Raw genomic sequence first — 14,309 nt, 5'->3', positions numbered from 1 at the left:
CTCAGTTACAATACCAATTTATTTTGGATTTAAAAGAGATTCTCTGAGAACCTCTACTGTAAAATTTACAAGCAATATTTTTTATAATGCACCAGGTTGATGTTTACATTACGAACAGACCCCAAAACAGTTTGAGGTGGGTCATACATCCATGGTGAAAAGGAAGATAATAAAAGATCAATTTTGGGATTTTATTAATCAATTTCAGAGCGCTCAAAGATCGATTTTATTAATCGAGCCCTACTAATACTTTTGTACTTCAATGATACCTGTATGAATGAAGTAATGACTGACTGAATGAAGTAAACTAATGAAGTAAACTAATCAATGAAAATCTGCATCAGTTTAGTTTGACATCGAGCTCTTGTAATGACTGACTTCCTTTGGTGGGTGCAGGAGCTCCAGATCCGACGGCGGGCGCCAGCGTGGACGATGAGAACTGCTGGCATCTGGACGAGGAGCAGGTTCAGGAGCAGGTCAAGCTCTTTCTCTCCCAGGGCGGGTACCATGGCTCGGGGAAGCAGCTCAACTTACTGTTCAGCAAGGTAACTGAATCATTTCCAACAAACACCATCATACTGCACTGTGGCAGCTGAACGGCAACGTTTACCCACAATGTACCTCCCAACCCCCCACCAACGTCTCTGCAGGTGAGAGAGATGCTGAAGATGAGGGACTCCAACGGAGCTCGCATGTTAACGCTGATCACTGAGCAGTTCATGGGTGACCCCAGACTGGCGCTGTGGAGGCAACAGGGAACCACCATGACTGACAAGTACAGGCAGCTGTGGGACGAACTAGGTAACGCACACACACACACACACACACACACACACACAAGCTTATTTTGTGGCTTAGTTGTACCTAAATACAATTTTAAAGTGAATTTACTTTATTTGTATGTCCATTTATGCCAATTAGGCAATTAACCTATTAGTTGGTCGACAAAAATCAGCTAATACAAATGTTTCCGTTTCAGTTTTTTTGCGTTTCTCTGTTTGATGTAATTGTAAACTGAATATATTTTGACTTTTGGCCGGACAAAATAAAACATTTGAAGACGTCACCTTGGGCTGTTGGAAATTGTTAATGTGACTGGAACGGAGATCTCACATCTTTTTGGTGTAAATCTTCCGTAAATCTTATTTTAAAAAAACAAATTGTTCCGCTAACCTAAGCAGTTGTTGCTAACAGCATACAGTTAAGAGTTTCCTAGCAGAACTTGCGCTTGTGAACTTTAGTCCTCATTACGTTCCCATCTACATACCATGTATTCTGTGTGCACCGGACCGTGACCCCCGTACCTTGGCGATTCGACACGAATACACAAAGCTTTACAGCCCTAATATACTGTGTGTATGTATGTGTGTGTATATATATATATATATATATATATATAAATGCACCTGTTCCATTTGCTGGTCACAGATATGACCCTGCCTGTGCAGAAGCACCTTTGCTCTCTGTTGCAGGTACAAGGTAAAACAAGAACAATGACTTTTGCTTATTTACTCGCGATGGAAAGCGATCAAAATGACAATAAGTCAGGCTTCACTCATAACCAACACTGTGGTGCAACATGTATTTGATGACATTACAATCCTCTCATTTCCCACCATCGCCCCCCGCCCTCCCTGTTTTTGTTTTTCTTTAATTAATACCCTCCCGTCCCCCCCACACACAACCTCCCCGCTGTTGTAGATTCTTGCTCTGCATTTCGTCACTCGTGTCTGACATCATTTTCTCGGCGCTCTGTTTTCCCTCCTCGTTGTTGTCCTTGACGCAGCGCTAACAAAGAGACGGAGAATAAAGCCTGTCTCCTCCTGTCCCATCCCCCCATCCTCAGCCTCCCTCCTGCATTCACTTCCCCCTTCCCTCCCCTCACCTCTCCTCCCGTTTTTTCTCACTTCACTTCCTCTCTTTTCTTCTCCTGTTTCATTTTGTCATGTGTCATCCCTTATTTATCCTTTGACGTGTTCATTGTGCCCTCTTCTTTTCTCTTTGTGTGTTCCTTTTCCAATCTGTATCCAGTGTCTTTGTGTTTTTAGACAAAGCTCACGTTTGCACACCTCTTTATAGATTGATTCGTTGTATTTTTATAAAGCAAAAATACCAAGTATTGTCCGTTTTCTGCTTCTCCGATGTGAGGATCGGCTGCTTTTCTCTGTTTTGTATCACTGTAAACTAACTATTTTGGGTTTTTGGACAGTTTTTTCAGACAAAATAAGACATTTGAAAACATCATCTTGGACTTTGGAGAATAAAACCGTCGTTTGTCTTTATTTTTTAATTTATAGTCCAAGAAAATAATCTGCAAATGAATCGATAATGAAAATAATCATTAGTCGCAACTATACTTCTTATTATGTGTGCAGAACCAATTCGCAGAACCGCCTCCAATGTAATCATACAATATATAATAATATAATAAAATGGCCTGTTATCTAGGTTAAACTGGTATTTAAAACATGTTTAACTACCATTGTTGGAAGTGACACATTTTTCACTTTTTTCAGACAGTTTACAGACCAAACGATTAATCAATAATGGAAAATAATCGCTAGATGCACAAAGTAGCACTGGGCAACTCAACATTGCGTTATTCAACTCTACTTTACGTCTATTTTAAAGCGGTGATAATGATGCAGCTTGTTTTGTGATTTTATATTTTTGCCACAAAATTTGGAATAATATGTTATGCACTAATGATTATCAAGCATGTTTTGCTGCAGTGTGATATCTCAGTGTGTAATATCTCCTGGTGTGTGTGTGTGTGTGTGTGTGTGTGTGTGTGTGTGTGTGTGTGTGTAGGAGCCCTGTGGATGTGCATTGTGCTGAACCCCCACTATAAGCCTGAGCAGAAGGGTTTCTGGCTTCGACAGCTTCGCAGGTGGAACAGCGTTGATGTCTGCCCCTTGGAGGACGGTAACCATGGCAGCGAGCTGACCAATCTGACCAACGCTCTGCCCCAGGGCCCTCCAGGCAACCCAGGTGAGATAACACCCGAAAAAGAGACATCGCCTCCCTTTTTTAAATTGCCAAATCCTCTCCTATATCACATCTGAAGGTTTCTTTCTCCTCTCTGTGGCAGCACCTCCTCCTCCTCCTCCTCCTCCTCTTCCTCCTCCTGTATTAACACTATTAAGTCGTGTATCTTCCCCCTATCTTTGAATCAAGTCTCCTTCCATCAAGCTCTGTGCCTGCGAGCCTTATTAACTTTTTAGTGGGGCTAATAGAATGAGCCTAATAACACAGTTGAGGTCCTGCAGCTTTTCCCATCAAACCTGAGAAAATCCAGACGCACGAGCGTTTCAGTCAGACGGTGATACAAATGTTTCCAATGAGAAGACAGACGCTGTTATTACTGCTGCTGTTTTGTCCATAACGGCCCTACATTTGTTGTGTTATCGACATTTTTAAATCCTGCTGTCTGTGAGCCCCAATATCTGCATAAATAGACAGAAGAGTCCTTCTGAGTCAAACAGAAAAAAAGTTCATATTATTGTTTTTTTTATCAATCCTATAATATTATCAGTTTACTTTTTCAGATTTTTAGAACTACAGTTCCCATAATTTTGGGGCTGTAAACGGGAATAATGCCTATATTTGTTTACATTTTGGCACAATTAAAAGTATACTAAATTAGCTATTAGTAACTAGTTCATGTTTGCAGTGTACCCATGGATGTACAGACAACTATCACTAGATTACTTTGACACTTTCTCAGGCAAGGTCTGGTTATAAAAAGTTTTTTTTCTGTGATTAAGTGGCTTTATGGACATTTCTTTGTGATGGACATCAGGGGTAATGATATCGGAAAGCGTAGGATTCACTGAATCTACAAATATGTGTATCATGTCTGCGTGTTCATGTTTGACTGAGTTATGACTCTGAGACGGACAATGAATATTGATGCAAATTGCAGCAGTCTGAATGGTTAAAAGTATTTAAATAGCCTCCGTGAGCGTTCGTCACAATCACTGCTGCTGCTGCTGCTGCAACTGCTGACTGTGTTAATAGCCAGGGGGCTAAACTACAGTAACTAACTTCCCAGCATGCACCTGTTTCTTTCACCTCATGCACTATCTTTGCCTCAGCTCCTCACAGTTTTAACACCTGCCATCTCGTGTTGGTCTCTCTCAGATTCACTGACTCGGCCTCACCGGACGGTGTTCACGCGAGCGATCGAGGCCTGCGACCTGCACTGGCAGGACCCCCACCTGCAGCACATCATCACAGAGGACCACTACACCAACTACTGTTACCATGACAACCTCAACAGCTCCCTCTTCGACGCCAGAGGGTGGCCCCTGTGGCACGGTGAGAGAGAGGTGGCTTAGAGGGATTTGAATGAATAAGAAATAAATAGAGGGAGACATCAAAATATCTTTTCTTCCTCTGCTGCAGAGCACGTCCCGACTGCATGTGCCCGAGTGGACGCACTGAGATCACACGGTTACCCCAAGGAAGCCCTCCGGCTCGCCATCGCAATAGTCCACACACTGCGGAGGCAACAGCAGAAACAGCTGGAGTTCTTCCGCACTCACAAAAAAGGTCAGTTTCTGCTTCAGCCTTTTGTTCAGCGTCTATTTTCTACGTTTAACTGATGCTTCTTACTTTGCCATCCAGTTGCTAATATTATGTATTTTGGCTCGGAACAAATTTAAGGCTTATTAAAGCATGAATCTTTATATATACAAAGCTTCTGTCTCTCAAAGTTCTCTCAAAGTTTAAGGGACAATTCCAGCATGATTGAAGTTTTATTTTACTCCCCGTTAAAAACTGGAATAGAAATAAGTTCAGTAATACATCAGTGAGAACGTGGCATTTCCAGGGCGTGATTACATACAAAGTCAATGGAAAGACATGAATTTGCAGCGTTCCTCGCATATTTGCGTAAGTTGACATATTTAAACTCCGGAGGGAAATTGATGTGACGCTGTGTTGCGAAAAGCCTATCAGTGTTTATATTCCTCTGATGTCCTGTTAGTATGTTTTATTAGCTCTGCCTTTAAATATAAGTATGCCCATGTATTATTTTCTGCCTCATCTCCTGACACTCAGTGTTTCAGTGTAACACCATATTACAGTCTAAAAAAAGCCTTAAAAAACATTGAATTCCCTAAAAGAAAAGGCTTACGTTAAAGTCTTGAATTTCATTTGCATCGGTTTTTCTTGCCTGTCGTGGACAGAAACATTAGTTATTACTTTTTAGTGTATGTGATCGCCTGCTAATATAAAATATATATATATAAAAGCTTTTCTTTAAGTTACTCCTGCCATCAATTTTCTGCCACTTTTGTGGATCCAGGTCACGTTAATTGATAAATTACATTACAAGGAATTATTGTTTTATACAGCTGGGAAGTACTGACAAAAACATGATGTCAACATGTACCTAAACAAATAATTGTAGCCTTATTGGCCCTGGTTTGACCGGTATGACAGTGAAACCGGTATTAAATATGCATTCTTAAATTAAATTTGGTTAACACTGTAGAAACCCTGATAGTCACTCTCAAGGAGCATAAATGTATTTGTTTGTGTTACTGCAGAGCTGCTTCATAAAGGCATAACGTCAGTCACCAACCTGGAGGGTTGGGTGGGCCACCCGCTGGACCCCATCGGCACTCTGTTCAGCACCCTAATGGAGACAGGGAGGGGCGGCGAGGACGGAGCTGCTGCTCTGCTCGACTTCTCAGGTACATACACAGATACGCAGCGCTGGAAGAAGTACTCAGATCCTTTTTATTAGAAGTAAAAGTACCAATACAACAATGTGAATGTATTCCTTTACTAGTTAAAGTCCTGCATTCAGAAGTATTATCAACCGTAAAAGTACTTATTGTGCTGTAAAATGTCTCCTGATCTCTGACTCTGTGTGACATTATTAGATATTAACACTGAAGCATCAATGTTAGAGCAGCATGTTACTGCTGTCGCTGCTCCAGGCGGAGCTACGTTAACTACTTTATATGCAGTTTGGATCGCCTTCCAAAGGGTCACCAGATAAATCTGAGGGGTCGAGAGGTGATTAAAGGGAGAGAAAAGAAGCAGAAACCAAGCAAATACACAAATATGTATTCATTTTTTTGACTTTTCTGTAATCATTGCTCTTTTTGTGAAATTGTATAATTTCACCTATTGGGGCCTTAAACTGTTATTTATATCTGACAAGGAGCCCCAACTACACCCTGCTTTAAGCCAAATATGTTGGGAACCACTAGATTAATCTTATAAAATCTGAATCTAATTGCTCCAACATTGGAGTTGAAGTACAATATTTCCTTCTGAGGTGTAGTGCAATTAAAGTATAAAGTAGCAAAAAATGGAAACACTCAAAAAATGCCACTTCAGTGTTTGAGTTATTGTACTTAGATACACAAACACGCGCATTTTCCCGAGTGTGCGTCAAACGTTGACACTGCAGTGATTGTGACTTCCTGTCAGAGCTGAAGGCCCTCAGGTTGTAATCAGCAGCGATGACACAGACATGCTGATTGGCCTGCAGTCATCCTCCAATAACAGCTCATGAATAAGAAATACAGCAGGAAAAACACTCCAATTAAAATGCATTAATTATGCAGGGAGCTCAGCGAGACGAATTTCAACAGAGCTAGAAAGGACGGAGATTGTTCTGGACTCGGTTACAGTTTGTTTCTCTTCTGAATGAGGTGAAGTGATAAAGCCTCGGCAGGGAAGAAGTTGGGAAAGTTTTTATAAATTAAAACTCTGTGTGTGTGTGTGTGTGTGTGTGTGTGTGTGTGTGTGTGTGTGTGTGTGTGTGTGTGTGTGTGTGTGTGTGTGTGTGTGTGTGTGTGTGTGTGTTCATGTGTTCATTAGGGACTGTTTATCCTCCTGGGATGAAGTGTGAGGTCTGCCAAGACATCATTAAGCCATTAAAACACATGATTACGATCCTCAGGAGGATACACACTCTGAAAAAGAACACCGGAATGAACAAATGGATCAATAGATTTATCAATACTCGGCTCAGTCCCCGGCCCAAAGGGAACATCTCTCCCCCCCGCTAAGTCATCTCTCACCCACTCTCTCTGCTTCCCCCTCAGGCCCGCTGGGTTCAGGTAGGAGGACGGAGCTTCCTGTTTTCCCGACGCAGCGTTTCCTGGAGGAGGGAGACACATTTGTGTCGCTGGCCGTGGAGACGGCTCTGATTGGTTTAGGGCAGCAGAGGGTGATGCCGGACGGCCTTTACGCTCAGGAGAAAGTGTGTCGCAACGAAGAGCAGCTATTGGCCAAGCTTCAAGAAGTCGATTTAGACCACACGTTGGTGAAGATCTTCCGGAAACAAGCCACTTCCCTGCTAGAGGGTGAGTAAGACTCAAACATTGAAGCATATAAAAGTATGTTAGCCCTTGTGTTGTCTTCCCATTGACCGTATACTTGTTGTCCTCCCGGATCACAATAAAAAAAAAAAACGTTTAAAATGAATTTCTTCGACACTTTTGATGTTTTTTTCTATGTTTTTGTCGCTTTTTTGATGCTTTTGTTACCCAACCACCAAACGCCACTAACACCAAGTTATAACCACTAGGTTTACACTTATTTTTGGAATTCATGGACAATAATCGTGATTTGTAGGAGATTATACCTAATTATTTGAGTTAAAAAAGCAGAAATTGTGAAATATTTAGACTAATTTTAGAGGAACGTATGTTGATGGATAATCAGAGACTTCAAAGAGTCAAAGTTTAGTCACAATACAGTTTTGAAACTATTTCAATTTTTTGGAAATGCTCAAACTTGAATAAAACATCCAAAATTCAATAAAAGTAGTGCTCATGAATTGTACGTGCGAAGAGCATTGTTTGGAATCCATCTAATTTTTGGGCAATTTTTATAAAAACAAACCCGAAGACAACATGAGGGTTAAGTATTTTCTGGATGTGAGGATTCATTGATAGAATCGGGTGCACACGGTAGCTGGAAGACGCCTTTGAGCAAGAGTTTGCAACCGTTACAAAGATATATAAAAGAAACAAATATAGGCCTCAAGAAAGAAGTTTTTGAGTTTTGCTCCTTTTTTTTTATTTAATTTCGCTTGTAAAGGTCAGTTTTATTTATGAACGTATTGGAGTTTTTGTTAGTTCGGGACAAGATTAACATATGAGAGCAGCTGCGTGTTGAAATGGTGTCTAGTGACTAATTGTGAGAAAAAGAAGTCATTACACAAGTTTTAGAAGCCATAAAACTCACATGATGTGTCAGGAAGTCCCTGCTCGGAGGCCAGGACAAAAGTCTCTGTACGTTTGTGGTGTTTGACAAACAAAGTGATCATCAGTCTTATACACAGCTGAGTCACACTGTTCAGATCCGTGTGTGTTTTAAAACAGCCGTATCAAACTTTTGTTGACATGTCAGGATGGGAAATAATCTCACACACAAGGTCACTGCACGGTCATATGGGAACTATCATGCAGCTCTGACTTTGTTTGTTAATGTCTCTCTTCACGTCGACTCTGTACAGACTGAACTGTAGCGTGTCCGTTTTTTTGTGTTTCTTCCAGCTGGTCCTTACAGTGGTCTGGGGGAGTTACTCTACAGAGAAAGCGTCCCCATGCACACTTTTGCCAAGTATCTCTTCACCTCCCTGCTACCTCATGACGCCGAACTGGCGTACAAAATTGCACTGAGGGCCATGCGGTGAGTAGAAACCCTTCCTTGTTTAAAGCTGCTGTGTATCCACCTTTCAGACCTCGTTACTTTAATCTGATGGACATGTTAAAGTCATGTCCGAATAAGCCCCCTGGTCACTTTTAATGTAAAAGTCTTGACTGCAATCTAACAGCATCGTCGAACCTAATGACAAGTTAAATGCAGTCACATTAACATAAAGGCTGAAACATGCAGAGAGAAGACAGAGATAGATGTCTTGTACCATCTTTTAAGATCACTGTAACAAATGTATTATTTTAATCATCATCCCTTACAGAGGTGGAAGAAGTACTCTGATCTTTTACTTCAGTAAAAGTAGCAACACCACAGTGTGAAAATACTCTGTTACAAAAGACTTAAGTACAGTACTTTAGTAAATGTATTTGGTTTAGATTCCTCCTCTTATGCTCAAAGATAGTTTATGTTACTATGAAACACCGTGAAAGGGACCATTTTAAGGTGTTAAGGAGATTCTTCTCCCAAAAACTTGTAAAACATCCCCAAACAAGGTTAAAAAATCCTTGTACAACCCACAGTAATAATCTGACTAACCGTCTTTATATTATAAATGTTCATGAAATAAGTAATATCCAGCTAAACAAATTACACACCTAATAAAGCATATAGGAATAAAACAAAAAGGTTCCCAAATTTGTCATGCCATTCAAAGCTTGTCCATGTTGGATGTTACGAAAACCGGCAGCAGAATTATCTTGCTAATAACTAGGGTTGGGTACCGAAACACGGTGCCAATAGGGCACCAGTTCTGACCTAAACGGTAGTAACGAGACCAGTAAGAACGAAAATTTTGGTTCCTCAATTCGGAGCCTGACTTCCTTTTTTTTTCAGAAGCATCGCTGCACGGGACGCTACGTTACCGTTAGCTAGTAGCCGGATTAAACCCAATGGTTAAAATGCTGACAGCTTACGTTAAGCGGTGTAAAGTGTGACTGTATTTCCCTGTAGAGGATTCCAACAGCGGGACGTAACCGTCTGACTGCAGCTGCCGTTGTCGGAAAAACAACACACAGGGTTCATACGTTTTGAAAAAACCTGGAAAAGTTATGGAATTTAAAAAATGCAAATTCCAGGCCTGGAAAGGTTTTGGAAACATAAAAAGACCCAGAAAGTTTAGGAAAAGTCATGGAATTCTTTTTTTAACTCAGTATAATAATATGTGATTAATAAATGTATTTCACGTCGTCCTAACCTCACCGTTCTATTCAGGGCGCGATATGACGACTCCCACTATGAACCACATACGTTGTCATTCATTTTATTGTTAAACCTCTGAGGGGAAACTTTAACACAGATTTTTATTCTTATTGTATAATGTCGACTGACATTTTCAGGAATACATAGTCATGGAAATTTGCCAAAAAGTCATGGAGAAGTATTGGTTAAAATGCGTATGAACCCTGAACACAGACGGTGTGTTTACTTGAAACTCGCCAGCCTTGTGGTGCATTCAAAGTTATTGTAAAATACCCTTTTCCCATCTGGTGCTCGTTTTTGTCGTTTACCAGCAATTTACTGGTGAAATAAGTCATTGTTATAAGTTATTGTTATATTACATTAATTAATCAATCATTTAATTTTGACCATATGACCTTAGCAATAAACAAACCGTTCTTTAATGTCGCCGACTGTCGTTTTGTGCTCCTTTTTTATATTTTATATTATATACGTTATAAATATATTATATATATTTCGGTTCAGGCACTGGTTCAAGCACCGTTTAGGCACCGGCACCGTTTTAAAAGTATCGATCAAACGATACCCAACCCTACTAATAACGCTAAATGATTAAACTGATATGAAAATGTATGTATGTATCAGTGGATTCACTATGAGAGGTGGGCAGTCACGACAGTCATTAATTTAGGCTTTAACAGCTAAATAAGTTTCAAATCCATCAGTGACACAGCCTGAAAGAAAAGTCAGAAATAAAGCTGTAAAAGACGCTGATGTCTGAATAACAAAAATACGTCACTTTAACAGATAGCTGAAGCCAGCAATGGTTCGTTAAACTACGCTGTGTAATCCTTAAAACGCTGGTCGATGTTAAAATGATTTGCATTTTCAGGCCGTATTAGTAGAGATCTCTGTCCATTGTGAAACGCCCGGACAACATATAAAAGGCTGAAGCTCTTCTGCTTCGTCGTCTTTTTAAATAATTATTTTATGGTTGAATAAATCAACATAAATACAAATTAATGACAACAATTGTGCGGCATATTCGGCTATACGTACTGACATTGAAAATGACAGTCACAGAGTAAGTTAGAGGCATTATTATCATCATTATTATTATTTTACTGCCTCACAGTCCCATGATCATTTTGGAAAAGCTCAGTTTTCTTCGTATACACTGACCTAGCTAGCCGTCGTTTTAAGATTCACACACTCTGGAAAGCGTATTTGGGAAAGAAAAACGGCAAAAAGGTCTGTACGAAGGGGTGAAATTGAGAAAAAAAGATGCGTTTACAGATGTTCCCGGCTTAGTGTGGACGTACTCCAAAGTGATGAGAGGAGGAACAGAAATAAAGAATGCAGCAGGGAGACACTGCCCTGGATTGGACACAACTTTTAAATGTACCTCCGCTCCTCTGCCTCCTTTAAGTCTCATCTGGTTCGTGTGTGAACGAGTGTGATGGAGACAGAGACGCAAAAGAGAGGCAGATTTAGAAGCTATCTGGGGCACTGTTTAATGACAAAACCTCCTTTTGCTGGAATATTCACTAAATAATTCAACGCTGCTGAAAACGAGTTTTATAAAAATGTGTGAATAATAAATACAAGCTGTTGGTTTCCTCCCTGACCGCCACGGGTGTTACGAAACTTTATACGCTCTCTCCCAAATTAAACCCCTTTGATTTTAATGACATGTAAATCTTTATATTTTTTCAAATTCTCGACTTAAATTACAAAGGAGTAGTATTAGATGACAAAAATGTGGTTTCACAGCAGCTATAAGAAGATCTGACAGGAATTGAGCTGTTATTTTTAAACGTATTCTCGGCCTGAGGCGAAGATCCACCTGAGGAAAACTATCCATTGATTCTATAAAAGGAACATCTGATAACTTCTTCATTAAATGTTCTTCAGACCAGTTCCTGTGTGTTTACGTCTAACAAAGAACTAATAATAATAAAAAGTTGTTTTCTCCTCTGTGCTCAGGTTGCCGGTCCTGGAGTCCACGTCCCCCTCCGGTGACTTCTCTCGGCCTCAACACATAGTGTCAGTGGTGCCCAACCGCCTCCCCCGCTGGTTCACTCTCAGCCACATAGAGACCCAACAGTGTGAACTGGCCTCCACCATGCTCACTGCTGCTAAAGGTACACACACGCACAGCTATTTGTATTTGTATGCTCGAAACAAACTAGTTCATACGTGTCCAACCACGTGGGAGGGCAAAAGTGTTTACAGCTGTTCCAAACAAAAAAAAGCTGGCCATCTTGTACTGATTTAGGGTAGTGGCGAGCCAAGCTGAGCTATGAGCAACCACGACCATTCATTGTTCCCAAAATAAAATTAGACCTTTTTAATACCACGTAGACTGCAATTAACACCTTTTTTTTTCACGGCCAAAGCAGCCAAAGAATGACGGAAAATCAGCGGCACCAACACAATTATTTAATTAAAAATATTTTGCAGATTTAAATTCAGCTTTGTTTCTTCTTTGTCTGGGCAGTGTGGCTTCCCTCCGTGGCGCCAGTGCAGCTTCTTCCAGCTCACTGTGACTTGTGTTGACTCATTTTTTTTATTGGAGAATAGCATCTCTAAGTTTATCCAACTCCAATGACCGGAGCATTACATTTTCTATCGCTGCTTCACAATAAAAGTTTTTGTGTATGCGCAGTAACTTATCCCAGCCCTGATATGCCTGAAAGTCATTAAACAGGGAAATGAGTCTGATATCTGAAAGTACATGAGTGTAGGAGTGACGCTAAATTACCAAAAGTACTGTTCAAATTCTTCACTGTCATATGTATACAAAAAGAAATGAATGGCACAATACATTTAGAATCTAAGACATAAAGATATAAAATAGTGCAGCAGTTAACCGGTTGTGCAATAATGTAGTAAATGTACATGTAACAGGTTGTAGACAACTATACACATAATTATATAAACTGTGTAATAAATAGCTTTCCACACTGTCGCTCCAGTTTTTTCATCAATAATTGTTATAAGCAACCGAAGTACAACCTAGGATTGCAAAAATGATATGTAATATCAGATAAAATGGGTTATATTAAACAAAAAGATGAATTTCAAGCCTACAGTGGAAGGTGAGAATGACTTTGCTTCTGCTTGTTTGTTGTGTCACCAGGCGATGCTCGTAAGCTCGAAACAGTGTTAGAGTCCATCCAGAAGAACATCCACTCCTCGTCCCACATCTTCAAACTGGCCCAGGATGCCTTCAAAATCGCCACTCTCATGGACAGCCTGCCGGACATCACGCTGCTCAAAGTCTCCCTGGAGCTGGGTCTTCAGGTAAATAACACACACACACACACACACACACGTATGCAGAAACACATACAGAAAAACAATATCATTCAGACTCTGAGCTAACCTCGTGGTTTCTTGCAGGTGATGAGAATGACGCTGTCTACCTTGAACTGGCGGAGGAGAGAGATGGTGCGATGGCTGGTCACTTGTGCTACTGAAGCTGGTGAGTTTGTTTTTTTCCCCATGTAAAGTTAATTAACTCTCGTAGATTACAATGCTAACGCTGGCAATTTTTAGGGCTGCAACTAACGATTATTTTCATAGTCGATTAATCCATTGATTATTTTACCGATTTAATGGATTAGTTGTTTGTTCGATAAAATGTCAGAAAATGGTGAAAAATGTTGGTCAGTGTTTCCCAAAGCCCAAGACAACGTCCTCAAATGTCTTGTTTTGTCAAAGATTTTCAGTTTACTGAGGAGAGGAGAGAAGAAACTACAAAAATGTTCACATGGAATCAGAGAAGTTTTTTTTAAACATTTTTTGTTTTTTCATAAAAAATGACTCAAACCATTAATTGATTATCAAAATAGTTGCCGATTAATTTAATAGTTGACAAATAATGGATTAATCTTTGCAGCTCTAGTTATTTTTGAAGCAGTTGGTCTTTGATTTCACACCGCTGGGGAGGGGTTAGTGAACCACGGCAAACTTCACAAGTCGTTAAAAGTGGATTTTGGCGGGACCTCAGCGGGACGGAAGGAATGACTGGCAGGGTAGTAATTATGGAAGATTGTGGGCTTTTGGCTGATTAAGTGGACCTCGTGTTTGGACTTGAATACTGAAACCCAGTGGCGGAATGTCCCTGAAGTGGACAGGAAGCTGTGTCCTGAGGGACTTCGCTCTGTAGGGGGAAAAAACCCTTCTCCAAGAGGATTTCTTGTGAATGTAAGGGGAGTGACAAGGAGTCCCTGTTTCTGTGAGTTTGAATGGACTTATTGAGAACATGCCCATTGGTGATGTAGAGTGGGGCCAGGCCATAAAATGTCACAGAATTAGAAACAGGATATCAATTTGAAGGTAAAAGGTGACATATTTATTTTGTTAGAATTTTTGAAACGTTTAATAACTTTGAAATTTCTAAGCCTTTAATAAAAAAAAAAAAAGAAACAATA

At 40.3% G+C, this 14,309-nt stretch overlaps 1 protein-coding gene across 1 annotated transcript in view; it reads left to right on the top strand.

Moving 5' to 3' along the window:
- Window positions 1–14,309, top strand: part of zswim6 (zinc finger, SWIM-type containing 6) — a 48,006-nt gene that overhangs the window by 29,962 nt on the left and 3,735 nt on the right. The window contains exons 3-13 of the mRNA XM_031301289.2: window positions 397–545; window positions 651–801; window positions 2,812–2,991; window positions 4,144–4,320; window positions 4,408–4,554; window positions 5,556–5,702; window positions 7,071–7,331; window positions 8,529–8,664; window positions 11,857–12,014; window positions 13,013–13,176; window positions 13,276–13,357. Coding sequence (XP_031157149.1) covers window positions 397–545; window positions 651–801; window positions 2,812–2,991; window positions 4,144–4,320; window positions 4,408–4,554; window positions 5,556–5,702; window positions 7,071–7,331; window positions 8,529–8,664; window positions 11,857–12,014; window positions 13,013–13,176; window positions 13,276–13,357 — 1,752 coding nt within the window. The remainder of the gene's footprint in view (window positions 1–396; window positions 546–650; window positions 802–2,811; window positions 2,992–4,143; window positions 4,321–4,407; window positions 4,555–5,555; window positions 5,703–7,070; window positions 7,332–8,528; window positions 8,665–11,856; window positions 12,015–13,012; window positions 13,177–13,275; window positions 13,358–14,309) is intronic.

Source organism: Sander lucioperca, chromosome 14 (assembly GCF_008315115.2).
Source record: "Sander lucioperca isolate FBNREF2018 chromosome 14, SLUC_FBN_1.2, whole genome shotgun sequence".
Lineage (NCBI taxonomy): Eukaryota > Metazoa > Chordata > Actinopteri > Perciformes > Percidae > Sander > Sander lucioperca.
Note: the sequence above shows the minus strand (reverse complement) of the source record. Positions and strands in the feature narration are given on the sequence as shown.